General features: G+C 43.7%; 1 protein-coding gene across 4 annotated transcripts in view; it reads left to right on the forward strand.

Moving 5' to 3' along the window:
- The first annotated feature begins 21 nt into the window (after positions 1 to 21).
- IKZF2 (IKAROS family zinc finger 2) overlaps positions 22 to 23,855 on the forward strand; it is a 134,800-nt gene continuing 110,966 nt past the window's right edge. For all 4 annotated transcript variants that reach the window (XM_054970970.1, XM_054970972.1, XM_054970971.1 and 1 more), the window contains exons 1-3: positions 22 to 87; positions 1,464 to 1,512; positions 2,118 to 2,222. In XM_054970970.1, the coding sequence (XP_054826945.1) occupies positions 85 to 87; positions 1,464 to 1,512; positions 2,118 to 2,222 (157 nt within the window). In that variant the 5' untranslated portion in view covers positions 22 to 84. The remainder of the gene's footprint in view (positions 88 to 1,463; positions 1,513 to 2,117; positions 2,223 to 23,855) is intronic.

Genomic DNA, 23,855 nt, shown 5'->3' on the forward strand with positions numbered 1-23,855 from the left:
CTCCGCTCCACAACTCCCTCTGGCGCTGCGCTCGGGACGCGGAGGAGGAGGAAGAGGAGGAGGAGGGCGGCTTCAGCGCTGGAAATGGTGAACAAACTTTCTCTATCCCCCCCCCCCACCTCACTTTTGGCTTCCTTTCCTGCCCCTCTGATTGGCTGAGATAATCTCTCTCCCCCCCCCCCTCGCGCCCCTACCCTGAGGTAACTTTCCCTCTCCCCCACCCCGGTGTGTTACCTGAGGGGACTGAGGCGAGGCGCCAGGGGGGGAACCGTCGCTCCCTTGCCAGAGGCGCTTTGGGCGGAGGGCGGCTTGAAATCCAAGCGGGATGGATCCAGTAGTGCCTGGGGAATTTGAGCTGCGCTGGGCCAGAGATAGGAGCGCGGAGAAAAGTATTTAAGGGTGGTGTTTTTTTTTTCCTTCCTTTTTGGAAAGGAGGGGGATGAGGTGAAGGGAAGTGGTTTAGGAGACAAGAAATGAAGCTGCCTGTTTTCCAGTAAGTAATGGAGAAATTCCAGGAGCTTGGGCTAAATATACTTGGCGATCAATACAGAAATGGTTCGTTGTGAATAATTTAACTGCTGGGGCTGAGCGAGAGTTTTTGAAACTGAAGAGGCAAAGGGAATCTGGAGGATTGGAAAGGGGAGTTTGAAATTTTTCCCTGCCGCGATTTCCCCTCCCCCCCTTTTAAAAGTGTCCCTTTTCAGAATGCACGTATGATTATTGACCGCATTGTTTTTATTTTTATTTAAATAGTTAAGCTGCTGGCCGTCATCTAATCCAGTGACTTGGGTTTCTGGAAAGTAATAGCTTGCTGCGTGTCAGCAAAGTGCTCCGAGAAACTTTGAGATTGCGACAAGACGTGCAGTTTAGACACTTTTTAAAAAGTGTCTTCTGTCAGGACGGGGAAGCCAGAACAAACCTGTTCCTGGGCAGAAAGTTATGACAACTCTATTAAGAGGGATATGAATTCACCTGTTTGATCTGACAGTTGTGATGGCCACAGCACTTGCCAGCCAGTCTTGAACATGCCTACTTGGAAATAAGTTCAACTGAATGCAGTTGGACTTAAAAAGCAAGTATGCTTTGGATTGCAGCCTTAGGATGTCTTAGGAAAGTTGCTTCTTGATAGGGCAGGAATGGCCCTATCAAGCACATACCTGGTTCAAACAGGACTTCTTTGGAAAAAAAGAAACGGTGGCTCAAGTGTGATTTTTTTTCCTCAGGTCATGTTTATTTCTGGAGCATAAACTTGACTTTTTCTACCTTCTACAGCACTGGGACAATTGCACCGATTCCAGTAATTTGTAGACAAGCGAGAGGCAGAGAAGTCTGTGCTGCTCAGGCAGTGGTTAAAGCAGCAAAAAAGAGAGAAAGAGAGGACAAATGTCTTGGGAGCCCAGATGTTTTGTGACTGATCTGATAGAGACAGGGCATCTTTGACCGAGTACCTTTTTACCTTTCAGCACTGCACTTTGAATATGGAAGCAGAGGCTACTGATGGATACATGCCATGTAAGTATTTGTTTTGTTTCTCTTTTATGCCACTTCAGCATTTTTCCTCTGAAGAGCCAAAATGTTACAAACCGTCTATCATATCACCTGCCTTCTTAACGAATTCACTTAAAATGGCATTGGATTTGGCCACTGCTAATCCTAAATGACATTGGGTTTGGCTGCTGCTAGTCCTAACTGTTGGCAAGGGAGTGAAACTTACTTGCGTGCACTGGAGGGAACAGGAGGGGACAGCATGTAAAACTGAAATTGGAAGCTGGTGTGGATGTTACTGATGTTTTTGCCTTCCCATATTGTTTGAAATGTTCTGCCGTACGTTGTATGTAAACTAAGGTAACTGAGCATGAAATATAGTATGTGGCTTGTCCCCGAACAGGAGTATAAAATCAGTTTATTCATGTTGAGCAAAGCAAGAGGGATCTTTCTCCCATTTCTTACATCAACAGATCTGTAGTAGACCCCTTCTAATTAACTGTGGAGGAATCTATTACTGCTGTGGATTAAGCTGTCCAATGCATACCTCCTCCCCCAGTGCGTGCTTTCTTTTTGCATAGAGATGACAACTTTTCTGTATAGAAATAATAGCTTATTTTTTTATGGCACAGGTGACAACGAACTTTCGCCCGAAAGGGAGCACTCTAATATGGCAATTGACCTCACCTCAAGCACACCCAATGGGCAGCATACCTCACCGAGTCACATGACAAGCAGTAAGTCATTTTTTTTAAAGCAGGTTAATTGGTTTTGTCTGTGTGGCTTTCTAATGCAGGGGAGGGGGAGGACAGGAGAGGTTTGGTCTTGTTGATTCCAGCGGCTTATCTAAACATGAGCTTCAAAGTTAGTCTGAATTATCCTAGGGTGACTTATGGGAGCTGGTCCTTACCTGAACCAGGTAGGAAAATACATACTTTGGAAAGGAGGTTCTTAGGTTTTGTAATCAAAATGTTTTTAAGGCATGATTTCAACCCAAAGACATAGAGAATTTAGTCCAGGATATTCCAAGACGGGATGAATATTGTTTTCTGTTCTAGTGTTTTAGTCCTCTCAGCAGCTTTGAAACATTCTTCTCAGTGATGGCTTTTTTATTTTTAAGATGGAGAATATGAAAACACAGCGTCTGCAATTGCACTAGATTAATTTAGTTATTAAAAGAATGTGGATTGTTTTGCACTTTGCAACTTAGTTTTACGTGTATCGGCCCTTCTATAGATGTGCATTTGTGTGTGCTCTACTAGTAAAGTGTTTTTTCTTTGTTTTGCAACTACTCTGCAAGAAAGATGAAACTTTTAGAACAAGCTCAATGTAAAATAGGAGTGTGATAGTCAGATCCTTCTTGACTGAGAGGAAGGTGCTACACTCAGGCATTTCTCTTGTCCTCCAGCACCTTATGAGTAAAACAGGTTTTATGAGCCTTTAAAATGTATCGTTATGAAATCTCCAATTATTATATACGTGTTGCTAAAGAACATGATTGCTAGTATTTTGAGGCAAATTTTATACAGCATAGCAAACTTTAATAATTCAGCATATTTAGACAATCTGGAATTGGGATTCATGTGTGTGCTTGCGTGCGTGCGTGCATGTCTATCTCTGCATGTGTGTATATATGTATATGTGGGTATGCATTCGTGTGTGTGTGTGTATGAATTATAAAAGTTCAACGCTCACTTTCATTATCTCCTGTTTCTTTTTATGGATATTGAGAGAGAGAGAATTCCTTCTGTTGCCTTATGTACACTTTATCATATAGATGATAAACTCCCCACCAGTTTAAGTACTGAGTTAAAATTTGCATGTTGAAATCATGTTGAAATCATGTGGCTTTACGAGTGCAAGCAAATGTATATGTTTAATTAGTGAGCTGCATGGATGCTAGGAAATTGACCCCAAAGTTTAGTCTTAGCACCCTACCTATCCCCAAGATCTGCAGCGGAAATGCCTATGTAAGTGCACACCCAGAGGACAGCTTGTACCAGTATTGCGTGTACAAGTGCCGTGGTGATACTTCAAAGAGCCCCTTTTTATATTTGCACCCTCATCAGAACAAACATCCCATTCTAAGAGGTGGTGGGGGTTCAGAGCCCGGGAGGGGTGGAGGACTGCTGAGCATGGTTTTTATAAGAGCATTCTCTTAGGGGAATGGGATTTTGGTTTCTAGGGAGTACCTGAAGATCTGAGAAATATTAACCCCTGTATGTTTACCAACAGCAATTTCCCCCTCCAGATAGGTTTTTTGAAAGTGTGTTTGTGCTTCTCTCGGGAGACCCAGGTAACATCAGAATCAGAGTACTGGGATTTCCATTCCAGTTAAATGAAATCATCTGTGGTTTATGTTGTGAAAAGACTTTAGAGAGGGCGTTTGAACCGTAGTTTGAGACGAGTGTTTAATGAACTGATAGAGCAGTCCGTATGTACGATATATGGCTGTTCAGTTATTTATTTGTTGCTGGAGAGCTGAAGCCGCCTGCCTTCTGCCGAGTCAAACCGTTGACCTTTCTAGCCTGGCCTTGCATACTCTGTGTGGCTGCAGTTGCAGCTCTCCAGCATAGATCCAGAGGAGTTAGCCGTGTTAGTCTGTAGTAGCAAAATCAAAAAGAGTCCAGTAGCACCTTTAAGACTAACCAATTTTATTATAGCATAAGCTTTCGAGAATCAAGTTCTCTTCATCAGATGCCTGATCAGGCATCTGATGAAGAGAACTTGATTCTCGAAAGCTTATGCTATAATAAAATTGGTTAGTCTTAAAGGTGCTACAGCTCTCCCAGCCTTGCCATAGGGGATGCTTCTGACTGGAATTGCCTGGTGGGCTGAACTTGGGTCTCCCTGCATTCAAAACATTTGCTTGATCTCTAAGGTTAGGGCCCTCCTGCTGATATGCCGTCCAGTGGAAATACAAAACCAGGCCATAGCTGGGGTTTCTCACAGTGCGGAGAGTGTGTCTATTTTCATATTTTCCCATGCTTCAGTAGCCGTCCTCTGTTCCGGTAATATTTTCACCGTCAAACTAAATAGCTGCTATGGCCTATTAGGAGGCCTGGCATGTGCGTGCCTGTTCAAGCTCCTAAAAATCTGTGCTTTTTGAATCTGCGTTAATAGGTTTAATAGGTTGTGGTTGCTCTTGCTTTCTGCATTTTGGTGAACATAGGAGTTACGGATTTATTTATTTATTTCTATCCTGTCTTTCCCCAAGAGAATTGAGCTGGGCAACTATAGGTTAAAAGCAAAAGTTATTATGTTAAAATGTCAGGACTCTGAAGAAAGGGTGCCCGGTGTAGGTATTCTGAGCGTTAACATGCCACATATCTAAATTGCTGGAATGTGGGTCTGAACAGTCAACTGTGGAGGTTTTCACTTGTGATGCTCAAACTTTGCCAAGCAGGTCAGAATGGTTGTACTGACCCAATATGCTTCTGTTTCCAGCTTATTTGAACCTGACAACTAGTCAGTCCTGTTTATACTTCCCTTACAAGGCAAGAGAAATTGATTCATACTGGTTTCATTTTTAATGTCTGCAGCCACTGACTGTGTGTGTGTTTGTTATGTGCCATCAAGTCGCCTCCGACCTATGGTGACCCAAATGTCCTATGACTGCTGCTTGGTAATATTTTGCACTTCTGAACACGGCTGAACATGGCTTAGCTTTAACAGAAACAAAATGCGATATGGGACCGCATCGTCCCTAACGTTCAAAGCGTAAAGCCTGTTGCTCTTCCTTTATTGCAGACTTCCAAACTATAATGGAGGAATCTGCACTGAGCCTCTTTTGAGTAGACCACTTTAGGACTGTATATCCCTTGCCTTACATCCCTTGTATTTGTATCCAGTTGAAACAAGGCAGAAAACCATAACAGACCATTTTCTTGGCCTTTTTATGTATTGTAAACAGTGTGTGTACCAGGCAGGAGAGGGAAACAACTGCTTTCGAAACAAACCATTCTCACCCAACTATAATAAAATGACATGTTTGCAATAGAGGGTTTGTTAGCCGGTGGCAATTCCAGGAGAGGAAGTGTGTTCAGGTTTGCCCCCAAAAGGTTGCAGGTCCAAAAAAAAAAAAACGGTGTATGCTTGATAGATGTCAGTTGTGTTTTTGTATTGGCATCAGTAATTACATAGAGCATGCCTAAATCACACATGAAGGCAAGAGCTCCCTTTTATTATAATGAGAGGAGTCCACAGAACAAGGCCGCTATGAAAACAGGAAAATGCATTTTGATAAATTGTTCTTTTTACAATAGTGGTGATTGGGAAGCGGTGGTATTCTCAGGTAGCAAAGTTTTAGAAAGATGCATCATAGTTTGCATGTTCCAGTTTTCTCAGTGAGAAATGGTAGTTTCTACTGGAATCCTCCCCCCCACACCCGATTAGCCATATATAAAAATGTTGTTGACAGTGACTGTTTTAGTTCCATCCTCAATAAGTAAGCAACATGGGGTTACCAGGTAGTGATACCTCTGTGTAATTCAGATGGGATTTTATATGCAAATACATAAATGCAGGTTAGAGATGTGGAATTCTAGATAGCCGCCAGGTGGAAGAAATTAATCTTTAGTGTGTGTGTGTGTGGGGGGGGGGGGAACAGGGGATGAAGGCAGGTCATTGTGTACCATGTTGTCTGGGCTCCCACCTGGTAACCCCAGAGATCTCTGCTCTTTTGCCAGGTAGTGAGGAGACTTTTCATGCTCCCAAGTTTCCCAGTAGAAAACAAAACCAGAAATGTATTTTACTTCCCCTCATCCCTTGAGAGGCACTATTGACTGACAATGTCATATTATTGTTGTAAGTTACAGCTTGATGAATGGTAATCTCAGTTCACCAGAGCTGAATGGCACTGCAGTCCTAACAGTCTAAGTCCACTGATGTGAATGTGTGATGCCTTCATTGAGAGCTGTCCAAGCTATGAAAAGTCTTCTTCCTCCCTTCTGTCACCGGTGATTATTACAGATGAAGGCAGTAATCTTCCCTCACACATGCAAACATCAGACTAGCTTACTTTATGGCTCTGGGTTAGGTTTCCATAGCATGGGGTCTTGACATCACAGCCACTGTGTTTTGTTACTGTGTTTTGATGATACATCTATTATCTGTTGAAGATGCTGGCCTAGATCTCACTGAGTGGAGAAACTTGTGGCTTTACTCTTCAGCTCTAGAATCCAGGGCAGGAGTGAATGCTTCTCTATGTAAAAGAAACAAAAATTTCCTCCACACAGAAAACTAGCTTATTTGGGGAGGAGGAAGACAAAATGAGATGGCTTGACTCAGTAAAGGAAGCCACATCCTCCAGTTTGCAGTATCTGAGCAAGTCTGTTAATGACAGGATGTTTTGGAGGTCTTTCATTCATAGGATCGCCATAGGTCGGAGGCGACTTGATGGCACATAACACACACACACATTTTCTTTGTATTGAAGAACATGCAGTGCTGTGAACCCCAGCAGGCAGAATGAAGTGGTTGCAGTTTGTTCAACTTTGCCATCCTGTGTTTTCAACTGTGTGGCTTGAACTGCTGCCGCAGACATGAAATTGCTGGAAATTTTTGAAGCCATGGACAAAACCTGGTTTTTTTTGTCCTTGTTTTTCCCCAAAAAATAAAAAATAAAGGAATTTGGGAGAAAAATAGAAACGTTTCTGTTTTATCAAGCCTCAACTTATTCCAGTTCTTTTAACAACATAAAAATCACCATTTATAACTTAGCTGTCTGCAATTGGGGGGTCTCCTTGGACTTGCTTTGAAGCTGCTGCAGGAGAGCGGAGGTGGGTCACCACTAGAGGGCAATCCAAGGGGTGAGGCCAGAATGTGGGAACACCTAGAATGATTCCCAGCCTCTCACAAGAAGCCTTCTCCCTGAGGGAGGTCTGCAAGTAGCCAGGAGGCATGCATGGCTGGCCATGGGGCCTTTAAAAGTGGCCAGGATGAACTCCTATGAGAAGTTTCTGGCTGCTTTCTGTTGGCCACGTTAGTGACTACCGGAGGGAGGAGGAAAATGAACCCCCTCCCCTCTCAGTTCTGAGGCCATTTCTGATCATAGAGAGAGCTGCAAAGGGCTGTTCCCTATGCTATGCTAGCATTTATACTATTTTTTTAATCTGCAAGGAAGGGGGGGGAAGTGAAAATACAGATTGTATAGTAAAGAAAAGAAGATGTGTTACTCAGATTGAAGTTACTTGAACCGGGATATCAAGTTAGACTGTACAGCATTGAAATCATTAAATGAGTGGGTTGGGTTCAGACTAAATTTCCCAGTGGCAGAACTGGACTTCCCATTCCCAGTGCAGCCCATTCATTTCCACAAAATGCTGCTCTTGAGGGTTAGAGAGCCCAGAGGAATGATATTAGGGGAGGGGGGGGGGTAGAAATTGCCAATTTAGACTGGATTCAAACCATTCAGTAATGTATTACATTGTAGCAAATTAATTGTATGCAAAATTAATCACATTTAAACAGTAAACATACCCTTGATAATTCTAGTGTCGCCTCCAGCTAGCTGCTTGTTTCCCAGTTTGTGGATGTCTGTGTGGCAGTTCTTTAAGGAGAAGGCAGCAAAGATTGACTGGGGGCAGGTCAAGAGGACAGCGGATTCAGTGGCCTGGCTTTTCCAGAAAGGCCCCATCTGCCTCTCATGAAGGTGCAAACATCTTCGAGGTTGCTGAAACTCATTTTGGAGTTGATTGTGCCTATGGTTATAGTGTACCCAATAATTATCCTCTAGTGCTGTAGAATTGTCTTACATTTTGAGTGAGTAGAACCTTGTCTTTTTAAAAAAGAAATATTACATGGGGAGTTTATTTTAGTGCTCCATAAAATTTCCATTTTTTTTCATGCTAGAAGAGCTGAAAAAAAAATTCAGTTTTTTTCCTGAGATCCTTCAGCCTTCGCTGCCCTACTGCCTTTACATTTCTATCTGTTGCTTTCTACTGGAACAATGGCCCTGTTTTCTGCAGAGAGATTGGGCTAGATGGCCTTTTGACTATTCCAACTTCAGTTAACTAAGGACCAAGCAGTTACCCATCCTTACGTAGTTTTGTGTGATGGGGTTTTAACAATTAGCCATAATCCATGTCCCCAACCTTAATAGCTATTTATCCCTGTCGCTGCACAGGTATTAGTCTACATTATATATGGCAGGAATCTTAGATTAAATCAGTTGGTTTTGTTTCAGTATTAACAGTTTTAATTTGTTGTGTCTTCTGTTTGCACTTACACTATACATAGATTAGTTTTGCAATAAACTACTGAGCAACGGTGAGTGAAAGATTAAAATTTCATTGCACAGTTTTTGTGTTTGCGTGTAAGGTGCCATCAAGTCTCAGCTGACTTTATGGCAACCCCATAAGGTTTTCCAGGCAAGAGATGAAAAGAAGTCATCTGCCATTGCCTGCTTCTGTGTAACAACCCTGGACTTCGGTGGCGGTCCCCCATCCAAGTACTAACCATGGCCGATTCCGCCTAACTTCTGAGATCTGATGAGTTTGGGCGAACCTGGACCATATATTTTAATTTTTATTTATTTATTTACATTGTTTATAATCTGCCTTTCTCAGTGAGACTCAAGGTGGATTATACAGTGTAAGAATACAATCGGCAGCTGACATTCAGTAAACAATACAATATGGTAGGGATAACACAAATTTGAAAACAAGCAGAAATCTGATAAGGAGCTGGGGAAAAATGCTGAAACAAGGCATAAACACATTGATATGGCATATTAAGCAATGTGGAACTATCAAGTAGGTTCATACTTGTAACAACAGGCAGTACCCGGTAGTATACTTACAGTGCAGTCCTAAGCAGCGTTACGCCAGTCTAAGCCCATTGAAATCAATGGTCTTAGACTGGAGTAACTCTGTTTAGGATTACACTGGGTGTAAAGTATTACTAAAATCTGCTATAGATCCAGAGGAGTTAGCCGTGTTAGTAGCAAAATTGAAAAAATTCCAACTTTACTGTAACCAACTTTACTTTACTGTAACCAACTTTACTTTACTGTAACCAACTTTACTGTAGCATAAGCTTTCGAGAATCTCAGTCCTCTTCGTCAGATGCGTCTCCACTGGACTCTTTTCGATTTTGCTAAAATCTGCTATGATAATGGATACAATTTTTATGGAGGAGCACAGCACAATTTATGGAGGAAGGGCAGGGTAAACATATATTAATCAAATACTGTAAATAGTATAGATCCAGAGAAGTTAGCCGTGTTCGTCTGTAGTTGCAAAATAATAAAGAGTCCAGTAGCACTTTTAAGACTAGCTTATGCTACAATAAAGTTGGATAGTCTTAAAGGTGCTACTGGACTCTTTACTATTTTGTAAATACTATGTTAGACAAATCAATGGCATGTAGCATAACACCGACTTAAAAGAATCTTGTATCTAAAGATATATTATGCTAATATACGTGAAAGTCTTTTACCTTGCTCTCTACCAAAAATGTGAGAGCACTGGATGCTTATGGTATCTTTGTAACATGTTTCATTCAGAGCATGGTAGAAGCAAACTCGTATTCCTTTTACAGGCAGCCAGATCTGTTGGTCTCGGTGTCTGATGCTCTGAAAGGAACTGTTACAGCTCTGCCCTACTAAAGCTGCCTCCAGTGTAGCTCAGACTACTTAAGCTCTCAGCTGTCTCCTGCCTGTATTCACCCAAGTTCCCCCCTCCCTGCGCACCTACAGTCTTCAGAAGATGGGTTCCACCCTCCGCTCTACAGGGAAATTGTTCATTCGGGGGGAAAAACATCCACAGTTAGAGAAGCATTAAATTTTTCTGTCAAGGCCCGGATTCCCATCAAGCAGTGTGGGAGACATGAGGGACACACATTCCAAATGACCAGTAAAGCCCAAACATAGCAATATAGTTAAGAGTGGAAATTAATTAGTTTGGAAGCTCCAAGCGAAGAAGCCCAGGGAAGGATGGCTAAAGTAGAGTAAAGGTTTATTCCTGACCACTGCATGCCCTGCGTGTTATAGCTTAGTGTGGAAGAGGCTTTAAATTGCTCAGTGTGGTGGCTGTCTGCTCTAGTGATGCTTCTTACCCCCGCCACCTGATTTAGAAATGGATTTGCCCAAACATGGGCAAGCAGCCTGGCTTTTCTGAACCCGTTTCCAAGTTCAGTTGGAGTGGTCATTCCCATCTCTATTTATTTGCGCCATTTGTATAACACCTTTCACCCTTACCTGGATAGCCCAGGTGAGCTTGATCTCATCAGATCTTAGAAGCTAAGCAGGGTCGGCCTTGGTTAGTAATTGGATGGGAGATCTCCAACGAAGACCAGAGTTGCAGAGGCAGGCAATAGCAAACCACCTCTGTTAGTCTCTTGCCATGAAAACCCCACTAGGGATCACCATAAGTCAGCTTTGACTTGTGGGCACTCTCTACCACCATATACCACCTTTCACTTTTAGACAAGTGCTCAGGGTGACTTTCAGATTAATACAATAGGAAAATAATCATAACAATAAAAAACTGTTTGTGACAGAATTTAAAACCAAGGCAAGAGATTTATTTAGGAAGTGCTCTCTTGCTGAGCCGCACCCCCTTCCCCGTAAGTTTGCAAAAGAGATTGGGGACCATTCTTGGCATGCAGAACCCTTGAAATACTTCTGAGGTGCCAGTGTCTTGGTTGTTAAGCCATTCCTCTCTTCTCGAAGGTTATTGTGAGGGTGGGGTTGACGCATTGGTTAATCTCCCTCAGTACAATTATATTCACATTAATAACTTTTGGGGGAGATTGCCTTGTCATAAAATACAGGCTGGCACACCCTCCTTTCCTGTGTGTGTATAGCAGTCATTCCGTCAGTTTCACACACACACCCTGTTAAATTGGAAATCATACCTTGTGGCTGTTCATTCAGCTTTGAAAATCATTTGCTTTGGAACTTTTGGGCTAAACCAGACAGGCAGGAGATGGCACGTTTGTGCTTCATGATGTAGGAAGTGGGCTGGGCTGGTTCAGGGTAGGGGAGATGGGGAAGGGGCCTGGTTGGTTCAGACACTCTAAAAATTCTCCACACAAAGCAACCATGTGGAGGCAGCTGCATGGAGAGAGGAACATCTGGCCCACTTCAGCCATACTGAGAGGGGCCACTTCCCAGGAGCGATTTCCACACTGTGTGTGTGTGTGTGTGTGTGTGTGTGTGTGTGTGTGTGTGATTTTTCCCTGCTTTGTGGAGGAATTTAGAGTCTGAACTGGCTATCAGACACCTGTGAATCGGTATTCACTTGAGGTGTTATACCTATCTTTGTATTCTGGAAGCAGAAAATTGAGATATGATGTTATGGCTGCTGTTTAGAAACACGAGTCTTCTGTGATGTTTATAAAATATTTGTGTGTGCTATTTCTAACCGTTCCTCCTGTTTTGCCAATAAGCCAGACAGAGCAGCTTCAAGGTATGATACATGCATGGTGGTATCTTTTAAAAATGGATTTAATAAGTGAGTCCCCCCCCCCGCCCCCCGCATAAACTGGTCTGTAAAGGGCAAGTCTTCTCATTTGCTTAACAGACAGTTATCTGCCGCTGCTTTCCTCGGAGGATCTTTACACCAGACATGACTCATCCAATTGGCAGATGACATGATTCTGTCTAATTTGCATACGGTAATTGTATAGCAATGCTGTAAAACTTGTTTGAGACTATTCCTTCCCTCTCACCATAAGTTTGTCAAATTGCATTACTGGGTGTAATGCTTGTTAAATATAGCTTACTAGTAATAGATGTGAAATTATATAGTGTATGTGCATATATATACACACACATACTTGCATGGACAGATACCTGCTTGCCAGTTTCTTGGTTGCACATGCTTTTTGGTGTGTTATTTTTGGCAAACTGTTGTCCTATCAAAAGCCAGCTAGCACTGTTTACACTGAAGCTTTTCCAGAGAATAATTAAATACCCCCGCAAGATTCCCCCCCCCCCCGGCAATATATTCAGAACTACTTACACGATGGACTATCTTCTTGCAAAAAATTGTACAGAGAACAGCAGTACAGATACAAGGTGCCTGATAGTAGTGAGTGGAGGCTGCCCTCCCCTTGAGCCTGCGACTGAAGAAGAGCAGGCTAAAAGGGCTGCCAATAAATGTGTTTAGTAAACTGGCAGCCTAATCCCAAGGCCCTGCCCATTGGTTTCCTACTGACCCCCTTGTAGCCTTATGATACCAGTTGAGGAACAACAGAAAACTGTATTGTCGAAGGCTTTCACGGCCGGAGAACGATGGTTGTTGTGGGTTTTCCGGGCTGTATTGCCGTGGTCTTGGCATTGTAGTTCCTGACGTTTCGCCAGCAGCTGTGGCTGGCATCTTCAGAGGTGTAGCACCAAAAGACAGAGATCTCTCAGTGTCACAGTGTGGAAAAGATGTGGGTCATTTGTATCTACTCAGGAGGGGTGGGGTTGAGCTGAGTCATCCTGTGAGAGTTTCCCAGGGTGTGGAATGCTAATGGTGGGAGGCTTCACTGTATCCTGAGGAGGTTCTTTTGCATATGGATTGGTACTTGATGTGCTAATCTTCTCTGCAGGGCTATTGTCGGGGATAGAATGTTTTGTTAGCCTGGTGTTTTTCAGAACTGGAAACCATGCTCTGTTCATTCTTAAGGTTTCTTCTTTCCTGTTGAAGTTTTGCTTATGCTTGTGAATTTCAATGGCTTCCCTGTGCAGTCTGACAAACTAGTTGGAACTGGACAGGGTCATACTGCACAGGGAAGCCATTGAAATTCACAAGCATAAGCAAAACTTCAACAGGAAAGAAGAAACCTTAAGAATGAACAGAGCATGGTTTCCAGTTCTGAAAAACACCAGGCTAACAAAACACTCTATACTCAACAATAGCCCTGCAGAGAAGATTAGCACATCAAGTACCAATCCATATGCAAAAGAACCTCCTCAGGATACAGTGAAGCCTCCCGCCATTAGCATTCCACACCCTGGGAAACTCTCACAGGATGACTCAGCTCAACCCCACCCCTCCTGAGTAGATACAAATGACCCACATCTTTTCCACACTGTGACACTGAGAGATCTCTGTCTTTTGGTGCTACACCTCTGAAGATGCCAGCCACAGCTGCTGGCGAAACGTCAGGAACTACAATGCCAAGACCATGGCAATACAGCCCGGAAAACCCACAACAACCAACAACAGAAAACTCTTTATGATGGTATGCACCAGGCACTGGAGTGCATGTCAACCCTGCAGATATTCACAAGTCCCCGAGTGGCCTGCTAATGACCCCCACAGTGGGCCACTTATGGGAAAAGCACCGTGCTGTGAATGGGCTGTTTGCCATTCCCTTTGTTGGAGGGCTGAGGAAAAGAGCCACAGGTAGTACAGCCCCGAGTAGTGTCCTGCCATAGCCACAACCCAATGAAATCAAGCCCTCTTCACCTGATGTGAGCTACAGATTTGAGAGAGTGGCCCTACCTGGAAGCTCTGCAACTTCCTGTGCTTCCCTCCTGTCTCTGCCTAGTTTGAGCCAGTTTGGTGTAGTGGTTAAGAGCGGCAGGACTCTAATCTGGAGAGCCGGGTTTGATTCCCCACTCCTCCTCCTGAAGCCAGCTGGGTGACCTTGGGCCAGTCACAGCTCTCTGGAGCTCTCTCAGCCCCACCCACCTCACAGGGTGTTTTGTCGTGGGGATAATAATGGCATACTTTGTAAACCACTCTGAGCGGGCATTAAGTTGTCCTGAAGGGCGGCATATAAATCTAATGTTATTTTTATTATTATTATTATTATAGAATTTAGTTGTTGTGGGGAAATAGTCATTCCTGGTCGGGAGCTGCATTGGAACTCTACCTGTGGTTTCTGTCCAGGCTCCTCTGTGAATCTTTGGTGCTGCAGGGCAAAAGGCATTAGAATAGAAGGGTTTAGTCAGCAGTATCAGTCATTGGCCTGCTCTGGATAGCCCAGGCAAGCCCCGTCTGATCGGGTCTCAGAAGCTAAGCAGAGTCAGCCTGGTTTAGTAATTGAATGGGAGACCACCAGTGCAGAGACAGGCAATGGCAAACCATCTCTGTTAGTCTCTTGCCTTGAAAACCCCAGTAGGGGTTGCCGTAAGTTGACTGTGGCTTGATGGCACTTTCCACCACCAGCAGCAATTGTTAGAGTGGCTGGCAGTCACCCAGAAACGGCTGCTCTCCCCGATGCCTCTACCTGCACGTGGGACTAAATCGCATGTCCATCATGGTGCTATTACTCAAGGACACCTCCAGATCATTCCCCTTATCCTGCATCCCTTATGTGGGAGACTTTGTTAGCAATTTCTAAGGGAGGAAGGGTAGTTTAGCAGTAGTGACGTGTTACTTGATGTATAAGTGTGTGTGTAGGGTTGTAGTTCTGTGACAACAGCTTTGACGTAGCATGCAACAAGTTGCAGGTTTAATGTGCCCCCTCTTTGTTTTGGTCAGCCTCACCTGCCCTATTTTCATTTGCTGATTAGCCAAGAAGTCTGCTTATTATCCCTTCCCATTTCAAATGGGTTCTCTGCATGGTTTATCACACCAGCAATGGCCAGGGGCATGTCAGCCGGTGGGACTCTGTTTCCTTGCCTCCTGGGTAGGATGACCAGCAGGCCTGGACAGAACTATCCTGTTCTTTTAGTAACGGCTTAATACGGAGAAATGGGCAGTCGCAGCGTTTCCCGTCGTGGAGGGAAACAGCCACTTTTAAACAAACAAAATACTTTATCCAGGCTGGGCACCAGAACTTCTAGTAAGTTAGTGCTGGGGGTGGAGAAGCTACAGATGGAGTAGTAAATAGACCCTTGCCCCCCTTTCTAGTGGAAGTGCCATGCTGAAGGCCTCTAACGTAAATGAAAGTGGAGGGAGAGCGGAAGTCCTCAGCTGCTGCCAAATGGAGCACAGAGTCATAGGGTCCGTCCCTGTCCTCCCCTCCCACCCCCCGCACATGGGACCTGGAGTGCTCCAGGAATCTCCAGAAAACAGGGATCAGTTCCCCTGGAGGAAATGGCTGCTTTGGAGGGTAGATTGTACGGCATTATACCTGCTGAGGTCTGTCCCTTTCCCAAACCGCACGCTTCCCAGTCTCCACCCCTCAAATTTCCAGTAATTTCCCAAACCAGAGCTGGTAAGCATAAAGAGGTAGCCGTGGAACAACTCCCTGAGATCTAGATATGATAAAAAGAAGCAAACTTTCTATCAGAAACAGGGAAATGGGGGAAAATTTTATTCAACAGCAGGAGTAGGAGTTCTAAAAGAATAGCTATTCGTGTTATACTGTTATCTGTAAAGTATATTTCAAAGGTTCAGGCACTCTGCAGAAGCTGACAGGCTCCTAGTGGAACACTGTGATATATACCGGGCACTGCTGAGATCTCATGCATAATCTGCATTGCAGTAAGGGAATGGAACATCTTCATGTCTGCACCTGTTGGAAAGCAGCCTAGAGAATGTCAAGGGACACTAATGAGGAATGGCCATCAGCTGCAACTGATAGGAGCTAGACTTGGGCAACTCTGACAGCCAGCAACTAGAAGACTAGACACAGCTGGGCTGAGGAGTCCTTGAGTTGGAAGGAGCCTTCTGTTGCAGCCCCTTGCTGCATGCAGGAAATCTAAAGCGAGAATATTTCCAGCGGGTGGATAGCTGCTGTGAGCCCTGCCCAGGTGATTGGTTCCATTACTAAACTGCTCTCACCGTTAGCAAGTTTCTCCTAATTTTCAACTGAAGTCTCCTCTCCTGTAGTTTAAACCCATTAGATCTAATCTTGCCCTGTGGAGTGCAGAGAATAAATGTTTGCCCTTTTCCACATGACCAACATTCAGGTATTTGAAGAGAATGTCCATGTCTCCTCCTGAGTCTTTTCTTCTCCAAGCTAACTATACCCAGCCTTTGTTTATATATTTCCCCCCAGGTCCCCTGAGCATCCTTGCTGCCCTCCTCTGAACCTTTTCCAAGTTACCTGTGTTTTTCTTGAAGCGTGGTGCCCAGGCGGACCTGAGAGTCCAGCTTCTGCTCCAGCCCTCCTTTTAGCATCATCCAATTCTGGTTCCTGCACCAGTGTGGGATAAAATTAGAGTTCAGTAGCACCTTAAGGACCAACAGATGTTTCCAGGGTATAAGCTTTCAAAAGTTTATATCCAGGACAACATTTTTGGTCTTTAAGGTGCTGCTGGATTTGAATTGTGTTCTGTTACTACAGACTAACGTAGCTGAAACACCAGTGTAGTCACGCTGCAACCTGAGTTACACTGATGTTGCACCAGCATTACACTTGTGATCCTTCAAGATACACCAGCGTAGGGACTTAGTTGCGATCCTAAGCTGCTCTGGAGCCGCCTGGGAATTGAGCCCCAATATTGTGCAAACGTTTTGCCCATATCTTCTGAGTAAATCAATGCCTGACTGAAATGAAGTTTAGACCTGTGTGTGCATAGCACATTCTGGCTCACTGCTTTGATCATTGTATTGAAATAATAATTACAAAGTGACATACAACAAAAGCTTTAATGTTGCCTTCTGGTTTCGGCGCTAATGAAAAATCATTTTCTGAAAGAAAGTGGGGCGTTTGCTTCTTTTATCACATCTAGATCTCAGGGGGAGGTTCCACAGCTGCTACTTTGTCTCTGCTCTTAGACAGCTCCCATAAGGTTAAGCCAATGGACTCCGGTAGCTCAGGGAGTCTGCAAGGATAATGTCACCTTCCAAGGTGAAGGTAAGGTAACTAGACCAGAAGCTGAGTTTTGGATATGGCGTGATGGAATACCAGCTCTGTCTCCTTGGTTCTTGATGTGCTGTGTTGCACTTCTGTTAATTTTGACATTCTGTTTCTCCGTTTTTTGGATTTGCTTTAAAAAAAACATGGAGATGTTTTTCTCTCTTGTAGGAACCCTAGCTTGTGCCCTGGTAAATGTGTTTTAGGTACTACTTTCACATGCCTAGATATATACCAGTAATGTTTGAATAGAGGAATGGCATGAAAAAAGTCACTGGCTGTGATAAATTCCAGTGCCAACCGCAGCCATTTCTCCTGGCTAAGGGAACTCACCCGGAAGCATGTATGAAATGGCCTTACGCGAAATCTTCTTCTGGTCTAGTATTAGCTTAGCAGGAGCTCTCTGGGGGTTTTGTCAGTTCTTTCCCAGCCGTGCAGCCACTGGTCCCTCTTTTTACTGGAGACATCAAAGATTGAACCTGGCGTTCCCTGCAAGCAAAGCTGCTGTTCTGTGATTGAGCTGTAGTCACTTCCAAAGTTGCTATCCCATCTGTTCACTTTCCCCTGCGGATATATCATCAGTGCTAGGTAGGACTGAACCACGAGAGAGCAAGACTCCCTCTACACGTGGTGCGTGTGAATTACCCCTTAATTATGGTTGTGGAAATGATAGTGTTTCTGTCAGAGGTTGCAGTTCACCACAGAGTGAAGAAATACTTTTCTGTGGTTGATGATGGGCTGATATGTGCCACTGGCATAGTCTTCTATGAAATAAAAAAAGAATATAGGTAGCCATCATTTACCTGTCATACTAAAAAAAATTTAAAAGCTCATTTGCTTGCATTCTTGCAGCATTTGCTAAACATCAAACTTTTGGAAAGTGTTTTTAAGAACAGACCTTTTGCCAAAACTGTATCTCAAATTGATGGTTGTTGTGGATTTTCCAGGCTGTATCGCCATGGTCTTGGCATTGTAGTTCCTGACATTTCGCCAGCAGCTGTGACTGGTGCTACACCTCTGAAGATGCCAGTCATAGCTGCTGGCGAAACATCAGGCACTACAATGCCAAGACCACGGCGATACAGCCCGGAAAATCCACAACAACTGTCATTCTCCGGCCGTGAAAGCCTTCGACAATATATGTATCTTAAATTGCTCTTCAGATTTGTACAACTAACACTCGTGGATAGAAAGGATAGGTTTTTAAAGAACATCTGCACATGCAGATGTTGCTCTGCAGCGGCCTGCAACCTAACATTGCTTGAATCTGAAATAATGACAGTATATATATATTTTTTTTAAAGCCGTGGCAGGTCAGCTAGTGAGATTGTGAGTCAACGAAGGTCTCTCAAATTCAGGTCTGGTCAGGTTTGGTGGCATCAGTATGGGATTGGAGATTCTGTAAAACAGAAGCAATGAAACAAGGTACTAGGTGAAGGGTGAGCTTGGAAAGTTGTCTGTGCCTGCATGATGCAGAACCGTGTATGGCTTGGCATGCCGTTGCAGTTCACCTTGTGGGTATGAGGTTGGTCCTAAAAGTAGAGTGTTGTGACGTTGTGTCCCGGGGCAGCTCCCCCCCCCCCCCGCCCTGTTTGCTTGGCCTGGGACAGGGAAAGAAGTTAATTTTGAAGTGGAAGCAGGGCAAAGTGAGCAACTGCCTTAAAGAGGGGAGGCTTTTCTTTCCCCTTGATGGCTGCTTCCACACACGTTGGATAATGCACTTTCAGTGCTCTTTAGTGATCATTTGGAACTGGGTTTTCGTGTGTGAAACACAAAATCCACTTCTAAAGGATAACTAAAGTGCATTGAAAGTGCATTATCCAATGTGTGTGGAAACGGCCAACGGCTGGTTCAGGCATCCTTTTGTGATGGGCATGAGCTGAGTGCTGATGCCGTCACTCCTCCACTTTTCGTCTGAATTTCTCTGACTTCCTTTTGTAGCATGGAACTGTAGCTTGCCCTGACACTAGAACAGGAAGACTGTGGTAAATTCTTTCCTTCTAAACCTGCGTTGAAAACTGTGGTTTACACAGAAGAGGAAACTTACAGGGAAACTGCCAGCCTGAGGGTAGGGGGGAGTGGAAGGGTCTGCACTGCTTCTTACTGAACTGGTGGATTGCCAAAGATCAAGAGAGTTCATGTTCAGGATTAGAAAGGAATGCATTTCTTAATGTAAAATTTAAATATAAACATCAGGCTGCTCATGATTTGGTCAAGATAGGTTAAGAATCATATGCAAAACCAGGGCTTTTTTTCAGCAGGAATGCGGGGGGACGGAGTTCCAGAACCTCTTGAAAATGGGCAATCTGTCCCCTCTGTCTGGAGATCAGGGGGCGGGGCCACCAGCCATGTGACCATTTTCTCCGAGGGCAACCAACTGAGTTCCACCACCTCTTTTCCCAGAAAAAAAGCCCTGTGCAAAACTATAGTTATGTAAAAATTATTCTCGCCTTGTTTAGATAACTTTTAAAAAAAATAGATGTGGAGTATGGACAAAATCTGTCAGCCCTTATGAATTCTTGGAAAACTCTGTTTGCAGGGGCCTTATCCTACACCTTCCTTCTGAATAAGGGAACACTCAGTGTCTTTCTGTAGAAATCTCTTTATTTTAGTGATTTGCTGTCATAAAGGAGAAAGGAGTCCTCTATGTGCTTGCTTGGCTTGTACTTTCAGTCGCTTTACTGTTAGAATCGATTTCTTCTTTCAGAGGTTAATTTTCTGCACAAAGCTATTGAATAAACCTGGTCCTTTTTCAGATAATTTGGGAATTGTCCACGAACAGACTGTGCGTCTCTCTGCTTAATTAAATGTTTGAAATAGTTTGTTTGGAAGGGAGAATTGTTGCTCTTTTTGTACTAGAAATACAAAACACACAAGGCATTCTTTTATTTCCCAATTTGAACAGGATCTGACTGATATAATAAGCAACTTTTTCCTTGACTTGGTTCACTTGAGAAGCTGCAGCTTCTTCTTCAATATGGGCTTTGCTGGAGCAGATCAAAGGTCTATCTGACACTCTGTTTCCAGTACCGACCCGGTGAGGTTCACGAGGAAGGCATGCAAACGATACCCCCCCCCCCCCACTTTGAAATGGAGGTTCCATTTTTTCCCCCTTTTTGTTAAAAAAAAAAAAAGATAACCTCTTGGCTATCGGCTGTTGCCACCTCAGTAATTGTGTTGGATCCTTCTGTAAAGGGTGGGTGTTAGTTTGGGATTATTCTGGTTGTGTATTGGGAGGATTGTTCTTTTATTCTGTGCTTTCTCTAAAATAGAAAGAAAAAAACTCACAAAATGGTCATCAACCACCATTTTGTAAAGCTCGTTTTTAAAACTATGAATGATGTGTGGAGATTGTTGGCTGTGATTTATTTTTTGTTTCACTAGGTGGCCTGTGAAACATATGAGTGAGTGTGCTAATGTGTCAAGAAAAATTTGTCCTATTCTTGTAATCGGGGCTGCAGGAGGAACATGTTGAAGGCTGTCCATAGGTCCTTTTCTCCCTGTAGCACAGTGGTTAAGCGGTTCGGCTGCGAATCAGTACTCTACAGGTTCGAATCCCGCTACTTCCATGTGGTCAGTAGGTGGCCTTGGGTAAGCTGCTCCTCTCAGCCCCAGCTCCCCAACTGTAATGTGGGGATAGTAATAACACTAACTTGTTCACCACTCTTGGGTGAGGCACTAACTAATCTGTCTAGAAGACCGGTATATAAATGCAGTTGTTATTATTGTTGGTGTTGGCGTTGTTATGCCTGTCTGTTGCTTTGTAGACATCCTCCATTAGTCTTCATCAGGCCTTATCCACCCTCAGTCTTCCAGTTCTGGGGAGGGGGGGCGTACAAAGGTGGATTGATATGATGACAAATACAGTGTATACATTTTAATTACGTGATGTAAAATCAGGCTACATCACAGCAACACTGAAGATGACATGACAGAGTCATAAATATGACAAGAGTCAAACAAATGGAGACTGTGAAGGATTCAATTCACGTTCTGCCAAATCTATCTGAGACGTGGGATGCGAGTAGAGAGGGAGATTGAAAGACATGGGTGGAGAAGGTGTTTTTAATCCCGAACCTCCATGCTCCTGCTCCCTTCTCTCTGGGAGTCCCACTGAGAATAACTGTGGTGATATAACCGTTCTGGAGTAGAAAGCACAACATGGGAGAAGATGGAGCCACTTCCTCTCCCTGCCACTCTGCATGTGAGTTGTTTTTAGGCATCCCAGGTTTGGTGGGTTTTGACAGGCCACCATCAAATCTGGCTTGATTCTGAGCTGACTGCTCATGGAGAGCTGGACTGGTGTCAAAGCAGATGCACACGAATCTCCGACATGGAGAGAGGGAACGTTAACTTTTTTAGACCCAGCTTTACTTATTGAAACTGGTCTCTTTAGGGCTTGTTTCTTCGTGTGAATTTCATTCCGTAAGCAGCATTGCCCCTTCTGCAGCACAAACCAAGAAACATTTTTTTTTAAAAAAAGAATGTCTTTCCTCCTGCCTTTAAAACACTAGGAACAGTATGGGAAGCCCAGCTTCAAAAAGTAAACCTCAATAGGGGTTGAAGGGTTAAACCACTGCTATCCTTTCTGTGTTGCCTCACTTTGAATTGTGGCTGCGCTTGCAGTTTACCTTTTACAGACCGGCGGATATCGATGTCCTTTGCCGAGTCTCTTTTGGGCCTCGTACTGGGAATTCCCGGCTTTCAGTCTCCAGTTAGTCTTGCATTTCACTGGGTGACCTTGCAGTGTTCTCCTTCAGCTGAGCCTACTTCGTAGGGTTGTTGTCATAATAGAATGGGGGAAGGGGAAAACCACATGGACCCAGTCCTGAGCTCCTTGGAAGCAGAGTGGAATACAAAGATAGGGCTGCTATATGCCAATGAAGGCTTGCTTGAATAAGGATAGGGCTGCTTGAATGGATACGTGGAAATAGCTTCCTGCATTGGATGGATACTGTGTTCGGTCAGGCTGCATAGGAACACCTTGCTTTCAATAGAAAAGACAAACCAGACTGTCCCTGGTCTGATTATTTAGCCTGTATGAGACGTAAGGAGGCTAGAGGAGTAATCTTTCTTTCTCAAGCCTTTTCCTTTAAAAATATATCTGTCTTTTCCTTTTCTTCCTTGGAGGTTGGATGTGGCGGAATAAGGTAAGGAGACAGAGGGAGTTATCATGGCCGGAATGTGGTTTGTCGTGAACGTTTTGAATAAAAACTTCCCTGTGCCAGACACGCTTAGTAGTAAATATATAAAAAAATACTACGATCGGTTACAATGTTGCATGTGTTGAATTTCTCTTAGAGTTTTATAAGTCTTGATTCTCCTGTAGACTTAACCCGCGTGCTTTTTAGCGTGGAAATATTCTGAAAATACACTGCAGGATTTGCAAAATGGTTTGCCAAGGAGAACCTCTGACCCCCAGATGGGTTTCTTTCTTTCTACAAGGTCTAATCGCATCATTGTGTTCTCAGTTTCCCATCTCTCTTTTCCTGCCATCCCATCACTACTCTGCCAGTTTCTGCCAAAGCTGAAAGGCAGACATGAAAACAAATCATGCATTGAGCAAATGTATGGGGAAAATAAGCATAGGTAGACCTTTTTTGAATAAGGTACAGTGTATGTTGAATTTGGGCTGCAGAATATATGCAGCCTGATTCGCCTGGTGTCAGGGTGTTTGCTTCCCATCTCCTTCAGCCAGCATTGACAGCGAAGATTGCCTTCTGTAAAGAGTGCCTAACTGGAATGCAAATGTCAGCACTGATAGATATCTACTGTACAGAAGTTGTGTGGGAGTAATAATTCAGTAATAAAATAGGTCAAATTAATTTTATTGCTTAAGGGGATCTCTTACAATAACTGTTTTGTAACACTATCTTTGACAGCTTGCTGGGTGTTATAGAATAGGTGGGGCTGGGATAATGTGATATATCTCCAGTTGTAAATGAGCAGTTGTTGCTGCGAGCCTACTGACAGATAGTTCAAATAATGCTTGCCTATTTGTATGGCCTGTGGGGAGGGGGGGGGAGCACTGGCTGGCGTTTTCCTGTGAACCGCAGACAAAAGAAGGCCGTTCCATTTTCTTCTTGGTACAAAACGCTAATGAGGTTTTTTTTAAGTTTATATTTTTGTTTAGAATATATGTATACATCTTAACAATAATTTCAGATTACAAGTTCCCATATGCAAAAAAGAATGCCTGCAAGCAATGTTACTATGGAACAAGATGAATAGTTCTTTCTGACTTACGCAATTTACCATATTCTAGGTAAATTTCTTTTCTTAGAGAAAATGTAAGATATTCACCAGGTTTACCCAAATGTTGCACAATTATATAAATCAGTGAGTGGGTAGGTTTAACTCCCTGTACTGCCTGGGAGGAGGGGTTGGAAAATGGCACTGGAGCTTTGTCCTGAGTTGGTTTAACCCCCCTGTGGCACAGGTCATTCTCATCCACTATGTTCTATATCCTTCCCTTGCTGTTTCAATTTCTTCTTTTTGGTTCGCTTCCTGTCCTTTCTAATGTCTGTACTGACAAGGGGAGGAGGAGACAGAGAATCTAAGTGAGTTCTGATTTGGTTTGGGACTGCAATGGGGAAATTGACTTGGGAGTACATTGGTCCATTGCCGGGGGTGGGAGGAGATGAAGAGAATGGCCAGTCTCACTAAATCTGATACCTGTT

Source organism: Eublepharis macularius, chromosome 2 (assembly GCF_028583425.1).
Source record: "Eublepharis macularius isolate TG4126 chromosome 2, MPM_Emac_v1.0, whole genome shotgun sequence".
NCBI classification, from domain to species: domain Eukaryota; kingdom Metazoa; phylum Chordata; class Lepidosauria; order Squamata; family Eublepharidae; genus Eublepharis; species Eublepharis macularius.